General features: G+C 51.4%; 6 protein-coding genes across 6 annotated transcripts; 3 read left to right on the top strand and 3 right to left on the bottom strand.

Moving 5' to 3' along the window:
• Nucleotides 1-2,781: 2,781 nt before the first annotated feature.
• Nucleotides 2,782-4,533, top strand: HER10_EVM0006973 (uncharacterized protein; the record flags this gene model as incomplete). The annotated part of the gene is made up of 1 exon (XM_035476541.1): nt 2,782-4,533. One exon carries the CDS (start codon nt 2,782-2,784, stop codon nt 4,531-4,533), a length of 1,752 nt encoding a protein of 583 aa, XP_035332819.1.
• Nucleotides 4,534-4,856: 323 nt separating this feature from the next.
• HER10_EVM0005353 (platelet-activating factor acetylhydrolase) lies at nt 4,857-6,028 on the bottom strand (the record flags this gene model as incomplete). Its single annotated transcript, XM_035474974.1, has 2 exons — nt 4,857-5,539; nt 5,605-6,028. The coding sequence occupies 2 exons, from the start codon at nt 6,026-6,028 to the stop codon at nt 4,857-4,859; spliced, it is 1,107 nt and encodes a 368-aa protein (XP_035332615.1).
• Nucleotides 6,029-6,755: 727 nt separating this feature from the next.
• Nucleotides 6,756-7,106, bottom strand: HER10_EVM0006180 (NADH-quinone oxidoreductase; the record flags this gene model as incomplete). Its single annotated transcript, XM_035475772.1, has 1 exon — nt 6,756-7,106. The coding sequence occupies one exon, from the start codon at nt 7,104-7,106 to the stop codon at nt 6,756-6,758; it is 351 nt and encodes a 116-aa protein (XP_035332737.1).
• A 3,142-nt stretch (nt 7,107-10,248) lies between these two features.
• Nucleotides 10,249-13,355, top strand: HER10_EVM0012529 (uncharacterized protein). The gene is made up of 5 exons (XM_035481923.1): nt 10,249-10,467; nt 10,796-10,850; nt 10,904-12,067; nt 12,120-12,412; nt 12,483-13,355. Exons 1-5 carry the CDS (start codon nt 10,377-10,379, stop codon nt 12,779-12,781), a joined length of 1,902 nt encoding a protein of 633 aa, XP_035333520.1. The 5' UTR covers nt 10,249-10,376; the 3' UTR covers nt 12,782-13,355.
• Nucleotides 13,252-14,553, bottom strand: HER10_EVM0004164 (uncharacterized protein; the record flags this gene model as incomplete). Its single annotated transcript, XM_035473816.1, has 2 exons — nt 13,252-14,246; nt 14,301-14,553. 2 exons carry the CDS (start codon nt 14,551-14,553, stop codon nt 13,252-13,254), a joined length of 1,248 nt encoding a protein of 415 aa, XP_035332470.1.
• Nucleotides 14,554-17,480: 2,927 nt separating this feature from the next.
• HER10_EVM0004958 (uncharacterized protein) lies at nt 17,481-19,442 on the top strand (the record flags this gene model as incomplete). The annotated part of the gene is made up of 2 exons (XM_035474584.1): nt 17,481-17,767; nt 17,835-19,442. Exons 1-2 carry the CDS (start codon nt 17,732-17,734, stop codon nt 19,440-19,442), a joined length of 1,644 nt encoding a protein of 547 aa, XP_035332563.1. The 5' UTR covers nt 17,481-17,731.
• Between the last annotated feature and the right edge of the window lie 2,332 nt (nt 19,443-21,774).

Genomic DNA, 21,774 nt, shown 5'->3' on the forward strand with positions numbered 1-21,774 from the left:
AGACCTTTTACACCATTTTGAATTCTCGGGTCACATTCCACAATAGATGCCAAGACAGATCGGACTCGACTGTGAGTAGTGTTTAAGCGCGAAAATGGTCAGATTAGACGCGGAAACGGAAGGGGAAGGAAATGGGAAGAACGATCACGGTTCTTACACCGAGTGCTTGGAGAGACGATACATGTATGTTCTATGTCTTGCTCCTTAGAACGAACACGTCGTATTTTGAGACTATCCCACAGTCATTGCAACAGCATCTAGAACCTCTCATTGTCTTCGAGCCAAACCTGGAAAACTACCGCTTCGGGTAAATTTGAGAGAGTCAGAATGCGCGCAAGACGAGGGATGCATGAAGCTGGAACCACTCCAGCCCTGCTGCGGAAGACTCCTGCGTCTCAAGTACACACACCCATCGGATGATCATCCAATTAGTATAAACTCTACGAAAGTGTAAGAAAATGGCAAAACGATGTGTCTCTTGTCTTGTCCGCCTCATTCACCGTGTCACTGCAGGTAGATCTAAGCCCGTGCACGTGTTTTCCATCTAGAAAACAGTCTTCGCTTCGCGGAGATTACAAGAGCCAAAGACGAGTGAATCTGAGGCCATACACTTGCATAAAAGAGGAGAAAGCTTGTCAAGCTTGCGGCAGCCTACTATCACGATGCTTGGCTTCCCGACTTATTGGGCGCGGGCAGCGGGGCCGGCCTCCGCCTTTTGTCCGCACTACCACTTCCCCGCGCTAGGTGGAACAAAAGAAAGTTTAAGCTCTCTTGACATGCGGTAACTTGCTCGAAACTCCTGACTAGCGCCGGAATACTTAAGCTTCTTTTTCATCTTTGTTTTAGCACCGTTGGAGGCTTAAAGTTAGCTAATGACTTGTTCAACAAAACATCCTGATGGAGAAACGAATGATTAGAGTGAAGATAAAGTCCGACAGTCAATTTTGGGGTTGGATCGCTAGGGAACCCCTGCGTCGATCATGGATCATCGTCTGAAGACCATTTCCTTAGATGATTTACAATATGATCTTCGTCGTCCAAAAAGTACTGCCAAGAAGTACATCGCCAAGAGCTGCCTTTAGTATGGCATAGCTAAAGAACACTGTCTGAGCGGCTGTCACCATCACGCATCACAGACACCGCATAATCAATGCTCACATCGCAGATAGCAGTCAAAGTGCATTGGGGATCTATCAAGTTCTCTACCATAGCTTGTCCGTAGAAGCCTTGCTGATGGGCCATCGGCCTTATCCTCAGCTCTGGGCCATCCCAAACGCATGCTCAGAGAAGGTTAGATTTAGGGCAGACCCGGCACTAGCAAGAGCTTATCAACGACGTTTGAGTCTCAGGACATCGGCACACCGACTTGCCGCGGCTGTTCAACGCTTAATACTATGAAAGCGACGAGGCGAGCAGAATTTGAGGCTTACACACGGATCACCCTACCGCTTTCGGCTTGACGCGTGGTCGGAAACCCGGCAAGCTGGTCGTCCAACCCACTGAGCCCAGACCAAGTCGATCATATGCCGGCTGTACCTACCTATCGGTAGATATTCTGCGGAGATCGCCTCCGGTGGGATGGTGTGGGCCAACACATCACCAAACTGAGACACGTTGTGCCTCGCCGACTCAGGCAACCTTACGGAAGATTCCGTCCAGACTCGGTGCTTCGTTGCCGTTTCCGCAGGCCCATGACAAACCTGCTCATTCCCCTCGCGGTCATCACTTGAGTCACTGAAGACAACTTAGCTTGAAACGTCACTGTGGTCACCAGGATGAACTAGCTAGCCCAGCAGGAGATAACAATAATTCTTTTATGGTCAAACGTGGCCAATTCGGACATAGAGGTTTACCGACTTCAGAAGACGATGCCCATATTACATAGTAAATGATAACAAACCCCCCTTTCCGTCAACACATGCAGATACGGCATCACAACAATGACTGATGCAGCCATCGTGAGACTGACAGGCCAAAGGCAAGTGGAGGAGCGTATGGCAATTTGGAAGTGTAGCGCGAGACAGCGTTAGATGTTGCGCGGAATTTCTAGGCATGGCTTCATGTCCACATCGCCGAGCTCCATCATGGCATGTCATAACAAAAGTGGCCAATAGGCTGCAGAATAATTATGTAAGATATCAATGACACTCATGGTGAGTTGTGGCGATACTGCAACAATGCCCGTCATATGCCGTCGATGCATGTTTTGAGAATTAAAGCAGCTGCTATGCCAAGTCCCTTGTTGAGTTCATCTCCCCAGTCCTTCAGCGTGGGAGTGAGGGGCTGCATTTGTGCGAGGGGCTAGCTGGGGAGACTTCGCTGGCACTGATACTATGTCAATGTTACGTGGGCGAATTTCGTTCAAGGCAGGTGCTCCAAGTCAGCTTTATTATCTTCCAGTGTCTTTTAAAACTGAAGCTTAGTCTGAAGTTCTTTCCAGCCATTTGCACCAAGAGTCTGTTCCTTGCTTTACTCTTTGAGATGATACCTTCAGCCAACGGGGGCTTGTTCGGCTCGGTTCGGCCCCACCATTGTTCTCTTTGCAACTGCAACCTGGGGAAGGGCCGGGATATCCGCGTCTCGGAAAGTCCGCCTTGGATTATGGCGGGGAAGTGGGAACGCGGGGCACGTAAACGAGAGAATCTACAAATCAATGTTACGCAAGCTCTTAGCACAAACCGGGGTGGAATCAAATTGTTTGGGAGATAAAGCAGGCGGCAGCTGCATGTTTATAGAATCTTTCGCCATCAAAGTGACAGGAAGCTTTCTTCAGCCTTGAATATGCAGTTTCTGCGTTTCATATCCTTCGTTTCATGCCCGTTGGGTGTCCTAGGCTCTCTGGCAAATACGTCTTACACCAATCCAATCATTCCAGGATGGCACTCGGACCCTAGTTGTGCTTTTGTCCCTGAGTGGAATGAGACTTTATTCTGCACGACGTCGTCATTCATCACCTTCCCAGGAAATCCAGTCTATGCCAGCAAAGATCTTATCAACTGGAAACTGGCAAGCAATGCAGTCAACCGAGTGTCCCAGTTCCCTCTGATTCGAAATGGAAGCCAAGGTGAAGACCTTGGCATGTTTGCAAGCACTCTTCGTTACAACAATGGCACGTTCTACTTGATCTCAACTTGGGTCAGTGCCCAGCTCGGAGGACCAAAGTTTGTCATCTTCACTACAAAGGACCCATTTGACGACCTGTCATGGTCCGATGCGATATGGCCAGAAACACCAGGCGACACGATTGATCCAGACATCTTCTTCGACGATGACGGCTCTGTTATTGTTGCTTCTTCCGGAACACCTATCAAAGCAGCTTACCTTGATCTCTCCACCGGCAACACTAGTGAGCCTTGGGACCTTTGGAATGGCACTGGAGGCGCAAATGCCGAAGGCCCCCATGTCTACAAGAAAGATGGATACTACTACCTTTTGATTGCTGAAGGTGGCACACAACTAAATCATTCGGCGACTATTGCACGATCTCAGAGCATCAAAGGACCTTGGGAAGCGGCACCTCAGAACCCTCTTGTTTCCAATAGAGGCACAAAGGAATACTTTCAAACTGTTGGCCATGCTGATCTCTTCCAAGACTCGGCTGAAAACTGGTGGGGTGTTGCTTTGTCTACTCGCGGAGGACCGGATCTTTACAACAGTCTGAACTATCCCATGGGCAGAGAGACTGTTCTTTTCCCAGTCTCTTGGCCGGTAGGAGGCTGGCCTATCGCAAAAAAAGTTCGTGGAAACATGAGCGGGCCGTTACCCAGCAAGTCCCTTGTCCAACGAGGGGTTGGACCTCTTGTTGGGGAAGCAGATGTAGAAGATTTCAAGCCGGGATCCACCGTTCCGCCGCATTGGGTCTATTGGAGAGCTCCTTTTGATGCCTCATACTTTACTATCTCTCCCCACGGTCACGAAGATACTCTTCAGATGACTGCCTCTCGCGCTAATCTCACAAGAGATATTGTCTTCAACGTCACCACTGAGGGTGTCACATCTATTTTCCGACGGCAGGAACACACTTTTTTCAACTTTACCGTTGATATCGAGTTAGGTTTTGGAAAGTCTGTCGGTGACGAAGTCGGAGTTTCCAATTATGTCAATCCTAATCAGCATGTCGATCTCGGTATCATTTACCAAGCCACTGTGTCTGAGGAGGGAGACAAGCTCGAGCCTTATTTCCAACTCAGAGCTCGTTCAATCAACAACTCAACAGCTCCTGATCCAAGGATCGTACCAATTCCGCAAGAACTGTTGGGCCGAGCTATTCGAGTTAGGATCTCTCCGAGGAACGAGACTCACAATGAGTTCTTTGGAAGCTCGGCAGATCGTGTAGGTTCTGAGCAGTCGCTCTGGGTCTTCAATAACGCGTTGTTGGCCGGAGATGGAGCTACGACCGGTGGGTTGCTCGGTGTCTATGCTACTACTAATGGTGGGAATGACTCCTTCAACGGGTACGTTGGAAGGTGGAGATACGAACCCATTGGCCAGAAGGTGGATTACAGTGTCATTGTTCCAACATCAACCAAATAGCAGTAGGCATGGACCTATTCCTCTCTAAGTCTCAATAGTGAAAAGTATGAGGGCAGGGATCATGCGCATATCTGCCCAAGCAATATTGAAAATCGAAATCAGTACATCTCCGAGAAGCCCAAGACTGTTCGCTTGCTTTTCCGCAAGGCAATCCTTGAGACCAAAGCTGCAACGCTATGCATGCTAATATTCGCAATCATGCTGGCAGAAGACAGGAGAGCTACTCAGCCATTCGCCGACTATCGATGCGTCTTCTGATGCAAAACATCTGTGGGTGGATGGATATTCAAATTTTATATGCACAGTTCAAAAAGCCACTGGATTCACTGTCCATTGTGAATTTCGTCCCAATGCACTTCGGGAAAGTCTTCAGAAGGGCTGTCCAAGAGAGGCTGGTTATTATGACGCAAGACATCGTCAAAGAAGGCCCGAATGAACGTCCTTGAGATATGGACCATTCTCCTTCCGTCAATTGGCCCCTGTGTACGTGTCGTGCCGAAAATCTTCCAGAATCCCAGGTCAGACCAGTCAGGATGCAAGCTTCCATCCACCGAGAACAGACGCCACCAGCCAGTCTGCCAGGCTCGGTAGTTGTTCCAGGTGCGGTCCGAATTCGCGTTGTGGCCCTGAAAGCCGAGAATCATCGAGGGTTTCCTGAGATCCGAGTCGGAGGTGTTGTTCAATCGACCCCAGTTGGCACCGTCGACGTTTATAGCGGCTGCTACTGCATCGCTCTCGAGAGCTACGGTGAGAGCAGCAGAGCCTCCTAACGATACCCCGAATGTGCCGAGATCGGTGATCCTAAAGGGAGCTTCAAGCCTTTCCACGAGTGAGGGGAAGTAGTCGATGAAGTGCAGCTGCTGTCTGACCCTGACGGCATGCAAGTCCTCTACCCAGGCAAGGGTATAATTGCTGAAATTTGGTGGCAGTCCGTAGACGCCCGTACCATTGGGGTACCGCAAAAAAGGCTGCTCATGAACGTGATCCAATGCAGCGACAACATATCCTTCATTTGATGCAGACTTAGTCTAGAGTTCTAAGCAACGACACGTTGAGGCATCGCGAGCTTACCATGCGATATCAGTTCCGAGATGATAATGTAGTCACCATCGGTCGGTACACCCCAACCGCCAGGCCCGAAAAGAAGCGTTGGGCCGCTTTCTTCATTCAGATAAGTCGCGTTCCATCGCAGCGTCGACGTCAGGTGAGAGATGTTGTAGCTCCATAGGTCGGTGTATAATTTGGCAAGCTCGGGCTCGAGGTACGGCTTTGGGCAAGGCTTCTCGTCTTCGGTGGGATAGTACAGCGTGACGAGGTACTCAGTCGAAACACCGTTCGGCCACACAACATCATTCTCTTCCAAGAAAGGGACGACGAAACGCTGAGCGCCGACGTTGTACCTCCCAGTAGGGTCAGGGAGTGGTTCTCCGAGGGCCGTACGCGCGAGCGATACGCAGAACCAAACCGTCAGGGCTCTTAGGGTTTGAACCTTCATGTTGGCGGTCGGGGGCGCGGTGAAGCCGTTCAATACACTGAGCGGAATGATTGTTCCCCAAAGCGATATTGGAGGATTTAAATATATTTTTTGGTATCGGCCTTGTTCTTGGTATAGATATTTTGCCTCGCGAACCCCTCTCGGTTCAGAGGTAGAAATTCGTTACCAGACGCAATGCAGTGGCGCAGTCAAATCATCTTAGTTTGCAGTCCCCATGAGCACTAGCGTTACCTCAATCAGGCAGCTGAGAGAACCCGATATGCTGACAGGAGTCGAAATGTGCAACGTCGGGCAACAGGTTGTGCGCGTAGTGTGGGGGATGGCCTGCGAAGCGTCTTGGCATTCAGAGTGCAAGTAAGCTGACAGCAGATCGGATGATATAAGGCCGGGCAATCGCTCTGCCTTCGAGTCCCGTTGCTAGTTGGGGATGATTGTCAGCCTCATCGTGGAATGACGATCTAATATCGTGCCCGGCACTCAGTTTCATGTTGCGCAGCCAAGGTGCAAGGCTTCAAGTTGGATCTTAGTATTTGTGCGAAGTAAGGGATTTAATCGCTGCAAACTGTGATCAAATGCGTTCTGGATTTTGCTAGACAGGAAAAATGAAAGACAGGTCCAACAGGCCAGCACGATGGCTGTCATGGGAGATGGGGAGGTTGAGATCGAGAGAGAAGCAGGGATGATATACATGTACTATTCTGTAAAGGAAATGACATTACCCATAAGCCTACTTCCGATACCACATTCTCGTGATCTTCGTCCTTCTCTGCTTTGCCTGTAAGAGGAATACGCCATGTAGTAGAGCCTCTGCAGTGGGTGGGCATCCGGGCACGTAAATGTCTACGGGTATAATCCGATCCACTCCCCTGACAACTGAGTAGCTGTAGTGGTAGTAGCCACCTCCATTCGCACAGCTGCCCATGCTGATGACCCATTTCGGATCGGGCATCTGGTCGTAGCATTGTCGAACAGCAGGTGCCATCTTGTTCGTGACCGTGCCAGCAACGATCATAACATCAGCTTGTCGAGGTGAAGCGCGGAAGATGATGCCGAGACGATCTTGGTCGTAGCGAGGCATGGACACATGCATCATCTCTATACCGCAGCAGGCTAAACCAAAGGTCAAGGGCCAGAAGGAACCCTGACGGGCCCAATTGACGATGCTATCCAAGGTAGTTCTGTTCTTGCTGTTAGCCAGTGATGGAAGTCTTGAGACATGATGTTCTGGTGGACTTACAACACATGTTCGACGGCGTTGGATGGAGGTTTGATGATTTGGCTGTCAAACGGGAGAGTGGTCTGTGGCACGATGCTAGTCTTCGTAGATTGTGATCTCGTATGGCTCTGATGGCGATGATGTCGAGATCTAAGTATAGATGATGTAGATGAAAGATGGAGGGCATGAACTTGTGCTCGAGTGGCCAGTCTCAGCGGATGACACCGCAGAACAGCTAGTAAGATGGTGAGCCATGTTATTAAGGCCTTGCATGTGCGCGAGAAGTGCGCGAGAAGTGGCCGTTGACGACTCAGGACCCCGAGAGTCCGAGAACGTATTGAAGATAAAACGGACTTACAAAGGCTGGACATCTTATACGACTCAATAGGATCGGTCAAAATCGATCATCGAGCAGAGGGAAAGCTGAACAAGGCAGAAGGATAGGTATCAGATAGGTCTATTCAATCATTTGCGAGAAACAGCGCAGTATCGGACATTATAAAAGGCCACCGGAGGCCGAGAGAAATGCGTCAAACATCAAGAAGAATGGTCATTTTATACGGTATTCAAATCAAGGAAGCCCCCCATTGATGCATTACACTGCGGTAGCCGCAAAGTGGCTGCAGGGTGTGGTAAGTCAAACCCCCCACTTCCTGGCACCCCCCTGTTTCTGGCACCCACAAAAACGATGGGATCACAACCCAACCTCCTCATTACTATTAACTATTGATCCTCAACCACACCCACTACAATACAACTGCCAGCCTCACTAGGGCATTCAGAGTCGCTGGATTCAGCCGTAATAACCTCCTTTTCACCCGCTTCGATTTGAGCCCGATGGATATCCCTGATGTTCGCAAACTTCGTGTTGGGATCGATCTGAACAGTCTTCCTCTTCCTAACTGCAGCGTTGGTAACTTGAGCCCTCAGGTGAGCCAGCTGCTGCTGGGCAGCTGCCAGTTGCCAGGCCTGCTCTGTGAAGCCTTTTTTCACCTTCCTGAACAGCAGCCGTTGAGTGCTGGTATCATTGTCGAGTTGGGTGTATAAGTGCAGTTGACCGCTGAGCTCTGCCAGCTTCCTGGGTGTCGACCAGACCACTGCAGAGGAAGCAGAATCCCATGGCTCAACAGGGGTAGTTTGTTGACCATTATGGCATCGCTTTTTGACTGGTTGGTTTGGGTGTGGTGGGCAGCAGAAGGCTCAGGTAATACCATAGGGTTCATCAGGGGCTTAACCATCGCTACAGGGTGTAGACCAGTCCACTTCCAACCACTTCTGATGTTCGAGACTGATAGACCAGCAAGTCGAGCCTTCTGGTAACAGTCCAGGAAGTTCCTTTTACCTATAATGGTAGAGTCGTTCCATTGAGACAAGTAACCGAGCTCCTTCCGATAGGCTGACTTAACAGGGCTGAAGACAGACTGGTCAAGTGGCTGGAGGACATGAGAGGAGTGTGGTGGTAAGAACAGTAAATGGATATTGTTAATATAGCAATTCCACATGAAGTCTGTCGTCGTATGACTCCCATGCCCATCCACAATCAACAGTCGAGCCTCGCCCTCAGCCTCGGGCATAGTCTGTGGGATAAACACCTTCTCTAACCATTCAATGGCAGTTAAGTCTGTAGTCCAGCCATTATCTGTTGCTGTAAACTCCCACCCATCGTATGGAACCAGATGTAATGGAAACCACTGTTGTTGGACCGTCTTCCCTTGAAAATGATAAGAGGACGAAGTGCCCTACCCAAGGCTGAGATACACTCAATGATAGAGACCCATGCCCTCGACCCAGGTTGTTTCTTGCGAACAGACGTCGTCTCAGCCATGCCCAGCACTAACCCATTAGCTCCCTGACCCTCGAGGATGCCAGTCTCATCCATATTATATCTGTTGGCTGGTTTGATGTCCTTGATCTCAGGGATAGCAAGGAACTTAAACCAGTTCCTAATGACCTCAGTAGATGCCCCATTAACGCGTCTAGAATCGATGGAACGACTTCTCTGAACCTTAATGATAGGGTTCCTTCTCACGAAGGCATAGATCCAGCCTTTTCCTAATGGTTTGGTATCCCCAGCAGCAGCCAGAACTCGCTCTGCGAATTCCTTCACCTGTTGGTGCGTTGGTGCGAGGCCCAGCGAAGCCTGAATGCGAACCCATTGTGCCAGCTTACTCTCCTGGTCAGGAGACAGCCTCTGCCAGTCAGCAAAAGCCACTTTCCTAGTCTGACCACCTTGGAGACGTAGTTGGAGGGTTGATCGTGGTATCCCATACTCCAATGAGGCTCTCTTTTGACTCTTGCCGTTTGAGATGTCCTCGAGACGAAGCTGATCTTCGGTATATTGAGGCATTAGATATAGAAGAAGGTATGTGCAAAAAATGAGCCCATTTGGACTCGAATTGAAAATGTTGTGATAAAAGGAGGTTGGGGGTGGGCATTGCGTTGTGGTGGATTTTCGCGTTTTTGTGGGTGCCAGAAACAGGGGGGTGCCGGGAAGTGGGGGGTTTGACTTATCTAAGAAAGGTCCCTGGTGCAAAAGGTGCTACTGATGAAGTAACTTCATTCACTTGATACATATGGCTATGACATTATGACTGTAGGAGGATATTAGTGTTGCGGGAGTTTCCGGGTAGTGCAGTTGACGTTGATAATGGTGAGAAGTTGAGGAAGGAAGAGGTCAAAATGGAGACTGAAATCGGGGGAGTAGCCTCTTTCCCTTTATTTTATGCCAAGACCAAGGACGCTGTGATTCGCTCAAGGGCCCACTACGGTAGATAGTGGGGCTGCGAGAGCGAGAGTTCTGTCCCAATCGGGATAGTAAATCCACCTGACCTCAGGGCGGGACAACAGGGGCTCACCGAGATCCCGGGGGTGGGATTTCTCCGGTCACAGAGATACAAACTGCCCTCAAACCCCTTGTCGTCGGATTTGTGGGTCCCCGTCCTGCCATCCCGCGTCATTCCGAACGCGTTCATCGGCTTAAACCCACCATCTTCACATTCTCTGTCGTTCATCCAAGCCCACTGCCAACCAACGCGACTTGATTACTGAGAATCCTAAGCCCAATTCGAATAGCCCGCCGCTATCTCTACTGGGATTCTTCAACTACGCCGCCGGTAGACAGCCGGACCCGCCATGGCCGCTCCTTCAACCGGAGGTCATACCTGTGCTATTTGCGGGAAGCAGTATCAAAGAAGTGCTCATCTACGCCGGCACGAATCCACACGTAGGTAGTCTCCTTGTTTTCCTGTGTTCGTTTCTTCATCCTGTCCGTATTTCTTCTTTTGTGTCAACATCTTGCCTCTTTGAGCCTACAGCCCGTTCTATTCAGGGCGATCTCCCCTACTTCCCGCCTGACAGTGATGACCGCCCGGATTTATCGGTTGTCATTATCGATGTATTGTCAGTTCGTTCCAGCATTCAACGTGACAGGATTCACCTTGCGTCATCTCAATCAAGCTTTTGCGTAGTATAACAATCAGCCCGAGCTATCATTTAGCGTTTGATTGACTTCTTCGGGATGTTTTTCGACCTCGGTACTCACAACCTCGCAGACGTAGAATCCGCCAGGTACAAGTGCCTGTACTGCGAAAAGGCGTTCGCCAGACGGTTCGTATCATCTCGCGCACATCCATGCCGGAAATCCCACTAAAGCGTGACAGAGATGTGTGCCGTAAGCACACGATTCACTGCCCCAAGAAACAAGACCAAGAAACCGTTCCAAATCTCAAGCGCGGCCAGAAACCCCGCGCATGCGACGCCTGCTTTCACAGCAAGCAGTCATGCGATACTTCTGATCCCTGCGTGCGATGCGTCTCTCGCAAGCTCCCATGCACATATCACCGGTTGGAAGAGAGCACATCCGTAATCACAGATGCATCCTCATCCACACCATCCTCATCATTGGCCACCACCGCGGTAGGCACACCCGATAATGACAAGGATCGCACCAAAATCACAGTCGCTTTCCTTCTCGGTCTGACAAATCCCAACTCGGAGAACATACTCGAGTTCCTCGCCAGTGAAGCAGCTGCGAGAACCGAGGGCGATGGAATCGATCCAACAATGAAGGACATGCATGTGCCCACGCAATATCCTCCAAACATGCTGATCGATGATGACTTCACGTTCCTTCCTTATGGGTTTGCATCAACGTTCGCTCCCGAGCTGATAGACTTCAACTCCTTGGACGTCTTGTCAGAAAACATACTGTCCAACACTAGGATGTCGTTTCTTGTGCCTGAAAGCCTAGAACCGCGATCAGCCGAAATAATCTCGGGGTTGCAAGAACTTCATCACACTCTGGTTGCCACAAATCAATGGTATGACGGCACCTTTGATCTTGACACGGCAAACTCGGTGTTCTCGGCAGGCAATCTGTGCCAATTTGCTGCGACCTACTTTCGAGTCAGCCATCTTGACTTTCCTATCGTTCATCGGCCAGACTTTGGCAGTGACTACACAACCAAACAGCTGCTCTTGGCCGTTGGACTCTCTGGGTCTCTGAGATCCCCCCCAAGCGACGATGCCCTCGCAGCCCGTGGATATCTCACACTTGCCGAGGAATACATATTTCGTTGCCTTGAGCGTCTGATGCCCCCGGGCTCAGCGCCAGAGTTCACCCATGAGCTTGAAGAGACACTACAGGCAGCCCTCATGATCCACTCCGTTCAGTTCTTCCGAAACGACGTAGCATCGCGGCGGAAGAACAGAACCCAGCGACTCCCGCAGCTTGTATCGGCCGTACGGGTCCTCGGTCTAGCACAGACCAAACATGCTCCCATATTCCAATATGAAGAATTTGTGCGCAATGAGTCAAAAATCAGGTGAGCCTATTCATCCCCCTCAGTAGACACATCGTTGCTGACAGGTGTGCAGACTAGCCATTTGGACGGCGCTAGGAGACTGGCAGCAATGCGGCATGTTCAATACGCCGCCATCGATGACGCCTGCAGAGTTGACTTGTGATCTGCCGAGCCCCTTGGAACTTTGGGATGCCAAAGACGCGGCGGAGTACTATGAAGCGGCCAACGCTCTCGGGGCCGATGGTTCTAGGCGGATTTGTTCCGTCAAACAATGCACCGACGCGCTGATGGCTGAGAATTGGGTCGGCATGGGGAGCTTCCCGTTCCAAGATATCAGCGGATCCGACCTACAATTGTTAATTTTCGGTATGGTTACCCCCTTTACCTCGTTTTGAATCAAGCATACGCAAGAAGTGGACGAATCTAATGACAATAGCACTCAACGGCATGTTGGCATCGGCCAATCTCATGGGCGTACTACCTGCGTGCGCACCAGCCCTACTGCGTGCCGTTTCCAGGTGGGAAGTCATGTGGGACACGATCAGGGGTCGCATGGAGCCCGCCGCATTCGAAAAAGCAGGCATGATCCGGTACAATAGCGAGCTATGCTGGATAGCAAGAAAGCTCGTTCATGTCTCCATCTCAGGAGACAGGAGTTCTGCGTACATGCAGAAAGTTGGACACGATTCCCTTGTGCAGCTGCATGAGTTTGTGCGTCAGTATCGCGATAGCTGAACAATGTCTACGATGGCTACCAGCGCGAGTGGGCCAAGCATCCATACAACGGAAAGTACGAGCACGGATATTGCTGTCTTTCACAACTCCCCTTCAACCACACATGTACTTCAAGATGATTAATGAGGAACTCGGAACTTTGGAAGCGAAAAGTCAAATGTTTGTATAGTGTAGCCGTGTTTGTAATTCAACGCTGATTGTGGGCTTTTCCAAGGCTAGAGAACACGCATTCGATCGATTCGATATATCAAACAGGACGGTGTCAGGCAAGCTTAACACTGATCTCTACCGCCTTTTTCTCCACTAGTAAAGTACATCCAAACATTCTCGCCAAAAGTCAATATTCAGAAAGCAATGACCACCAATCCGCACTCGGGTGACTCTTTCAACGTCCCTTGACGGCAGACACCAACATGATACCACCGACAGAGCCGCTCGCCACTTTTTGAGACTCCATTCTTCACGCTAATTTACAAGTGACGCTTGCGCGCACAGCCACCCTTTGAAGCAGCAGTCGTGGTGGTGGAAGCGGCAGCAGAAGTAGCAGAGGTAGCAGGGGGAACGCCAGAAGCAGCACCGCTCGGGGGAGCACCACTGGGACCGGCACCGCTGGGGAAAGTACCGCTGGGAGGACCACCGGCACCTCCGGGGCCACCGCCGCCGTTTCCGGAAGAGGTATCGACACCACCGTCGGCGTAGTAGTGGGCAGCGGCGCTAGCAGAGCTGGAGTAGTCGGCGGTGGTGTTGTATCCAACGGTGATCCAGGCCAAAACACCCTCGGAGATGTCGTCACCGAGCAGGACGTATTGGACAAAGGGGTCGTAGTCCGCAGTCGCTTCACCAAAGGCGATGCTGTCACCAGAGTTGAGAGTCAGCTCCTGCGTGTTGGTGTTGTAGGGCGCGACAGCCTCGACTTCGGAGATGAGAGTCTGGTCGAAGAAAAGCTGGCCGACGTGGTTGGTCACGCCGTCGACGTAGGTGTCGTTGTCCAGGACAGTGGCGCCCGTCGTCGTCTTGACGTGGATGTGGGTAGCACGGCCGGTGTAGTGGCCCGGGAACATGGTATCGAACTGGACAACTCCATCGTCATCGGTCTGCTGAACACCGCGACCAAAGGTCGAGTTCAGACCGCCCTGGCCGGTGGCAGAGACACCAGAGTACACGCCGGTCGCATTGCAGTGCCAAGCGTCGATCAGGATCTCGGGCACACCCGCGCAGGTGGAGACGTCGACGAATTGGACGTCGAGGTGCAGAGGCACGCCGGACTGTCCATCCGTCATCTCGCTGCGGATCAGCTCGCCGGCAACCCAGTAGGGACCAATCGTGGTCTCGGGAACGACGACGCAGGTGGTGTTCTGGGCGAACAGGGTGGCAGGGTCGGTATCGAGAGTGTATCCCGCGGAAGACTTGTGGTCGATAGCTGCCCAGGTGGTCAAGTCACTCTCAGCACGGCGGCGGATGGGAGCTAAAGAATCACATGTCAGCAAGGAATTTTGAAAGCGTTCTCATGGAATCTTACCAGTCGCAGAAATGGCTCTCTTGGCGCGGAGCTCCTTGAGCTTGGCCTCGCGACGTTGGATAGCACGCTGCTTGAGGGCGACGTCGGCAGCCGAGCCGGCACAAGCGTCGAGAGCCCGGCGGGTACTGGCGGCAACAGATCGGCGCAGAGCCATCTCGCGCTTATGGACGTGAGGATCATGCTTTTCTCCTGGGTGCGCAGTGACACCGGTGAGGGCAATAGCCGCCAACGCGAGGCGGGAAACGGTAACCATTTTGTTGAATCGGGATGTCAACGTTGAAAATAGCGAAAGTGAAGTGAAAAAAGAATGTAATTTCTCAAGGTCTTGCTCAAGTGAAGAAGTGAAGGAGAAGTGCCTAGAATGACTGATGGTGGTAAGGAAAGAAACAAGAACTGCTGAACTTCGCCATGGCTCAACGTCTTTATGTATGCCATCTCCAGGAGGGAACAAGATATCGTCACGCTTGATCGTTTACGCCTCCAAATCACACAACAAGGGCAAACAACAAGATCGCAATCTTTTGCAAACTGCGTACGTATGAGTGACTCGTCATCAGTCCTCGGTCCAACGCATGGGTTTTCACATCGACTTGCAGTCACGCACCGTCTACCGGAGGGATTGAGGCTGTAGTCGGATGCCAAGCCCCGGTATGTGGGAGCTTGGGCGGCGGAGGGCAGATCTTAGTGCGACGCTGCTACTTTGCGGGGAAACGGCCGGCGAATCACAGAGACCTCAATCAAATCACCCTCTCCTTTCCGAATGGTTCGGACCTTTTAAGGGGTAATTAAGCCAAGGGTTAAAGATAAAATCAAGCGTAATGCCATGTGGGGGGGTCTATGTGGATTAATGGATTATGGATTAGCAACCCGTCGGCGGTTCCCTTTGTGGCGTTGCTAGTCTCTACCGACTCAATTTGTCTCGGGTGAGTAGCCAGAAATATTCAACGTGGACGTTTGCATTGCGGACGTTATCGCGCCCTCGGTGGTCCAGCCGTGTCTCGCGTCATAGCCACCGACATGCCAGGAGCAGCCAGGAGCACCTAACCAACCTCGATCTCGGGAGCTAGGGGTACATAGAGATTCCACCAGGCCTAGTTTCTGTCTTGTACGCGTATGCCTACTTTACAGGCCCGGAAAGTGACGGTAAAGGTTAAGAGTCAATCGGTTCCTCAGGTGGGAGTCATTTTCCGCGGTGGATTTCTTTACAGCTGGAGCCTCTGCGTACTCATGAATCGAGATTCTGCGACCACGTTCAGTACGTCTGTGACTATTGTGGCCTCAGTATGTTTGCACCACCTCTCGAAATCTCATAGATACAAAGTGATTCTCTATCAAGCAGCATCAGGTGCTCTGAGCTTGTATGCTCCTCGGATATCAGTAATTCTTGAATTTTGATGAACAATTCTTGCGACAATAAGGCATTAACATTATCATTGTCTTGTTTGTGGAACACCTCCCGGGGCAACAGCCGAGGTAAAGATGACGATTAGGGCAGTTCGTAGTGTAGAATCAGTTGCAGGCGTTTCCATTGACTAACACAAAAATTCCAGGACACATTATCTAGGTAATTATAACATCGAATAAAGCGTGACTTCACCCTACAAAACCCATTTCTCTGTGACATCTATCGAAAGACATTGTCAAATCGTCACATGTTCACATGCTGCAAGCTTCGAGAAGTTGAATATTGGTGAACTTTGATGCCGCTGTCTTCTGGGGAATCGTTCGTATTGTGACTGATATGTTGCACTACATGACCTTGACGGCTGCCGTACGGGGAAGTCTGCGTTCGAAAGGCTTACGTGTAACGTATTGCCAAGCGCATATAAGAGAACAGTCTGCAATCAGCTGGAATAAAGCCCATCTTTCTTTCTCATCATCTCCGTTCCCGTACCTAAGGTATCCCAAATCACATCTCATCCCACCCGGAAACGGCCCGTCATTACCTATCTACTCATGATGCTATGAATCCAAGGGCGAAAAAGGTCTCTCGTGTCATTAACCAGAGTTACACGACTGGCCCATGATATACGATGATATATTTTGGAAAGCAACGTGCGTATAAGAAACTCAAGGAGGCCATCGAGACCTCAGGAAGGTACTTGGGTAATGGGTCCATCGGCGGCTGCCCGAGTCGGTTAAGCACCAGGCCCCCGATTGAAGAAAGCCCATTGATAGCACCCCATCATGAAGCACTTTAGCTTGCATATGTTATCAGGACTCTGGGTGCGTGATTGAGGCCTGCGGATAGCTGCTGACGACGCCCCGGCAGCCAGTCCTTCGGCTGTCCGAGGGCTTTATTCTAATGTTTACCAGGACATCAGAGCTTTCACAAATGACATATCCCTGATAGAATTCCATGAAAACCTTCAAATCCGTGGTAGAAGTGTCTGTGTTCATTCTTGATACCTGTGATAGCCGAGGCTTTGTCATTGCGTGGCTGTTTACTAAAAGAGCAGCATGATGTCAATATGTCAATATCTCATATTGAATTAATAGCCAACCGCTATCGGTAAGACTTTATCCACACTGACGTATCATGCTAGTGCTAGAGTGAGCATTATACGTCAAAACTTCGACGCCCGACTCCCCTTCGAGAACGATATGTAGGCTTGATTTCACGTGTAAGCAATCTTCACCTTCTAAGGCGGATTCACTATGATCTGTAGATTTTGGTGCATAGCATTCCTTCAAATTGAAGAGCACAAAAATGGAAACACCTTCATATACTAACAGAAACAATAGTCGCCCAATATGAAAACCGAAATAGGACGTATTTGCAGTCGAAGGGATATTCCTTCGGGTGTTCTTCATTCATAAGCTGGATGCCGAAGATGGGGTTTATGGATCCTCGCTAACAATAGACGTTCCAGGGGGCGGTCCGCGGGAGGTCCCTGTAATTACTTGGCTTGTCGCATGAACCCGCCTCTGGGTAGCCTCTATCACTCCACCACTGAGCTCAGGCAACGTCCCGTTAAAGGTCTACATCGTCGCCCTGATGCAAAATGGCGGGCCCCGTCACCGTGCCTCTGCACCTTCCGTCCCTTTTGACGACACAAACGGCCATTTGGCCCAAAGTCCATCGCAGGACGCGCATGCTTTGCCAAGAAATTCGGAAGACTTCTCTTGGAAAGGCCTGGAACCTGCGTCGACCTGACACAAACGGCCATTTGGCCCAAAGTCCATCGCAGGACGCGCATGCTTTGCCAAGAAATTCGGAAGACTTCTCTTGGAAAGGCCTGGAACCTGCGTCGACCCTGACATCTTCTCAAAGCAGGTCGACTTCCGTGTGTGTCTTTGGGACCATTGATGAGAAAGCGTGGATTCTGGAAACAGCCATCCTTCTTAGTGCCAAGTTCCTCCGTGACACCTCCGCGCGACAACGCGTTAGATCCCGTTGCTCCAGTCCGGAATACGACATCAACTCACGGATGGCTAGACGCTACCTTCTCTCGAAACAATGGAGGGTAAGCACATCCACCAAAAGTATCTCACGTGGCACCGAGCTGATCTCATGCCTTCATCGATGTTCAGGCCTACCAGGCAACTAGCAGAGCCCATACGCGGACCCGCTTCATCGTCGTGGAGCAACAAGGTCCGACGTACGGCTCCTCTCACGACAAGCAACGGCATGAAAAGGATGAACCTGAAGACTCACCACATGGCTGGAAACCTACCTTCTGGAGAGTTGTCGAGGGCAGCGCGACGGCCTTTGGCTCCATCGCGGTCCTCGGCCTGGCTGGCTACTCGTATCACGCCTACTACAAGGACCTTGTCCTGCGAAAGATGGACAATGCTTTTGGCGTTGGCTTCTCGACACCAGAGCTGACGGCTCTAGGACGCCATGTGGCTCCTCATAAGCTCCATACCATTGATGACTTTACGGGCTTGGAGGGTGAGAACGAATGGATCCCTCGGGCTGAGCAGGAGCACATTGACGGCATCATTGACGGGACGATCCGAGGTCAATATCACTTAATCACGGGAGAGAAGGGCACGGGGAAGAGCTCCATGATCCTCAAGGCGATGCGCAGGGTCAACGGTTCGGGGATTGCCATGCTCGAAGCCCATAGCGACCTCGAGGTCTTCCGTCTGCGCCTGGGCAAAGCGCTCGACTTTGAGTTTCACGAGGACTACATCGGAAGCTTGTTCAGCTTCAAGGGCCCTCGTGATTCGACCGCCATCCTAGACATTGAAAGAGCCTTCAACAAGATGGAGAAAGTGGCTCTGATGCGGCAGAGACACATCCGGAAGCCGCTCGTCTTGATCATCAATCGCGTCCACGTACTCCGAGACGATGACGACGGACGCGAGCTGCTGGAGTTGATCCAACAGCGGGCGGAGATGTGGGCGGCAAGTCGCCTCGTCACGGTGGTGTTCACCAGCGACGACCACAGTACCACTGAGCACCTCAAGTGGCAGGCCACGCGGATATCCGTGACCGACGTCCGCGATGTGCCTCGCGATCCTGCTGTTCAAGCACTACACGATTTCCGGCAAAAGGTCTTCAAGGAAGATGTGCCCAGCGATATCCTGAACCAAGTCTACAAGTTGGTTGGCGGGCGCGTCAGGTTCCTTGACCACGTTGCGAGATCAAAAGACATGCTCGCGGCCTGCAAGTTCATCTGCGACAGGGAGAAACGCTGGCTCTTGGGCCAATGCTGGATGTTGGGTGCCGACATGGATCCCGATGCCGAGGATCAACAAGACCACGCCACCACGGCGTTCTTACTGGCCAAGGCGTTGATTGAGAAGGAAAAGGATATGAAGCCAGAAGAGCTCCTGGCCGGAAAGTTGCCGGAGATGCCTCTTCACGAGGCAAGACATCTCATGACGAGGTTCGACTTTATCCAGAAGCATGATCACTTCAACATCTTCTCGATCGATTCCAATTCCATGGTTCGGGCGGACTCTGTGCCGATGCACAACGCCTTCAAGGAGATATGCGCGCAGGAAGGGTTCGATGAGCTTCTTGAAGCCAGTCTAGAGAGACTTGATGAGTTGGAGGGTCTTCAGAGGACGAGAGAGATTGTGATGAAGGATTTGGCAAATGAAGGGCAGTTCCAGGCAATGGTTCGCCAGGTCAAGGCGGGAGAAGATGGCTTGACGGTCACCGTCAAGGCTGCATCACCCAAAGAGTAGGTCTATCGAAGGACCTTATCAGAGGCTAGGGTCGCACAGCGTGAGGGTGTAAGCAAATTTGCATGAACAAGCATACCTAGCCACTGGTCTTACTGAGCCGCCGGAAGTAGGTAGTTTGTCAGGCCTGTCTCACAAATATCTATAGGGCTGTGTGCTTAGATTGCGTGACGTGCTGTGGGCGCCATTAGATACTGAAGACTGCCTAATAGGCCAGTGCACTGCATGTCAATGGGGTTATGTGAGATTCATCGTCATCGTTTGGTGCAGCCTCGCTTCCAACAGGCTCGAGCCTGTGAAGAACTGGATGCTTGTGTTTCCTTTTACCAAGTGTCTCCAAAGCTCGAAGTGAGAGCTGAAACACTTTGCTCACAACCAAAGTGTACGTTTGTTTGTTTGTTTGTGTTCATCCAATGTTTTGTGGCCTTGTATCATTCCAGAAAAGAATTCTCGAAACTACCACCGCGGGCATCGGAGAAATTAAGCAGGACAAACCACGCGGGGGTTGGAAGCCGGAAGCGGGAAAGTCAACGGCGGCCGAGACCGGGCCGTGTGGGAAGTGGACCATTTAGGGTTTCTATTCATCGGAGGTCAAAGCCAGCATGTGTTGAGAGGGGCCCGGCGTTTCGGAGAGATGAGGTGCAACGACGTTGACGAAAGGAATGCGAGCCAGAAGTTTGGATGCCGGAAGGGGAGAGTAGTGGAACACTGGAACTTTCCTGCCTACTTCGGTTGGGGAAATCGGCAATTGTGGGATGATCTCGCTCAACGCCGAACGGTGAAGAAGATGGCGATGAGTGGGATTTGACGTTGAACAAAGTTGGATGATGAGGAGCTACGGATGCGCGCGAGAGCTACTGTGGATGAGCACTAGGACCAATGCACCCCGGATTCTGGAATGACGCTGCCATGCGACGGGAGTCTAGTGGGCCGCGCCAGAGGCGTTTGATGACGAGGTGATGGACCGATGGGCTTCAGTCCAACTGTCCAAATAGTCCATGGAGGAGCGAGCCCGAGGATAGGTACACGATCATGACTCTGCGCTACTTTGGTCTGAGCTGGAGTGCATGAACTCTGGGGATCTTACTGGTGAGGTTGAGGGAATTGGATTGGTTGATGTGTGTGTTTGTAAGATGCGACATGAGGTCACTTCATGGGATGACAGCCGCGGTTTGCTCTGTGGAGTGAGCACAGTGAGGGGAAAGCGCGAAAAATGAGGGAGGAGAAAGCGAGCCATCGTGGTGAAGTGGTAAGGTGAGTGGATGGTGCTGGATGTTGACGAGGGGTGATGCATGTCGGATGACGTCGTCACGATGGTGGGGAGCCCTCTAGAGTCGCGGAAAGTAGGTAAAATGCGAGGGGGCAAGTCAGACAAGAGAGTGTGTCTTCATTCGCGGAATGAGTTTGGAGGTTGGGAGATGAGGGGAAAAGTTTCGAGTCACTTGGTTTCCATTATCGCCATGGCACGAGTCGCAGAAGAAACGAATGTTGAGGAATTACGTGTTACCTTTGGTACAAGTGAGCTGGAGAGAATAACATGGAGTGAGAAGCTGAAGTGAATCACACAACGGGGGTTAAATGAGAGTGAGAGTTCGATGCAATTGAGAGCTGGAAATAGGAGCAACACTGGGCGGTGCACGACACAGCATGAGGCAGCAGCAACCGGAAGCCGCTCATCGCCTCTTCCTTCCGTGTCTAGGGGACGCTGCTGCTTCCAATGCGTGCAATGAACGTTGCACCTGCCTGCGGGCGATCGCGATTCCACGCTCAGACCAGCTGCACGTCGAGCACCAACCAACGGCGAAGCAGCGACCCAGGGGTCGGGGTCCACACCTGCCACTTCCACATGGAGACGATGGAGAACCTGGAAGGATTCGAACCTCAGGAATCAGGGCACAAGGTACCTTCGTACAATGGAAGGGTACGTCCCTATGATACCTCAGGGCAGTAATGGGTGCCTTATCGATTCGAGAGTATTCGGTACCTGACCTTTGGCGGCCAGAGCTACGGGTTTTCCACCACTCGCCTTTTCCTAACGCATGGCGGCCTTTTCCTCCCTGCGGCTCCCAGCCCAAACACGCCCAAGCAAGCCCAACCTCGCAACAGGCTAATGTAGTCGAAACAAGTTTGAAGATACAGGTAAGTATGCTAGATAGGAACTTCGTGAGAAGCACACTCGCAGCGCAGGTCTGATTGTGTCTTATATGCCCTGCCTTGCCTGGCTGTGCCTCGCCCTGGTCGCTTAGGCGTAGAAGACGCTCGAAGCGAAGTACGGCTGCAGTGACACCCGACGTCAATGATCCATCATCACCTTGTCGGAAGCGACAGACGCGGA

The sequence above is a fragment of the Colletotrichum scovillei genome, assembly GCF_011075155.1.
Source record: "Colletotrichum scovillei strain TJNH1 chromosome Unknown Contig00006, whole genome shotgun sequence".
In the NCBI taxonomy this organism is placed as follows: domain Eukaryota; kingdom Fungi; phylum Ascomycota; class Sordariomycetes; order Glomerellales; family Glomerellaceae; genus Colletotrichum; species Colletotrichum scovillei.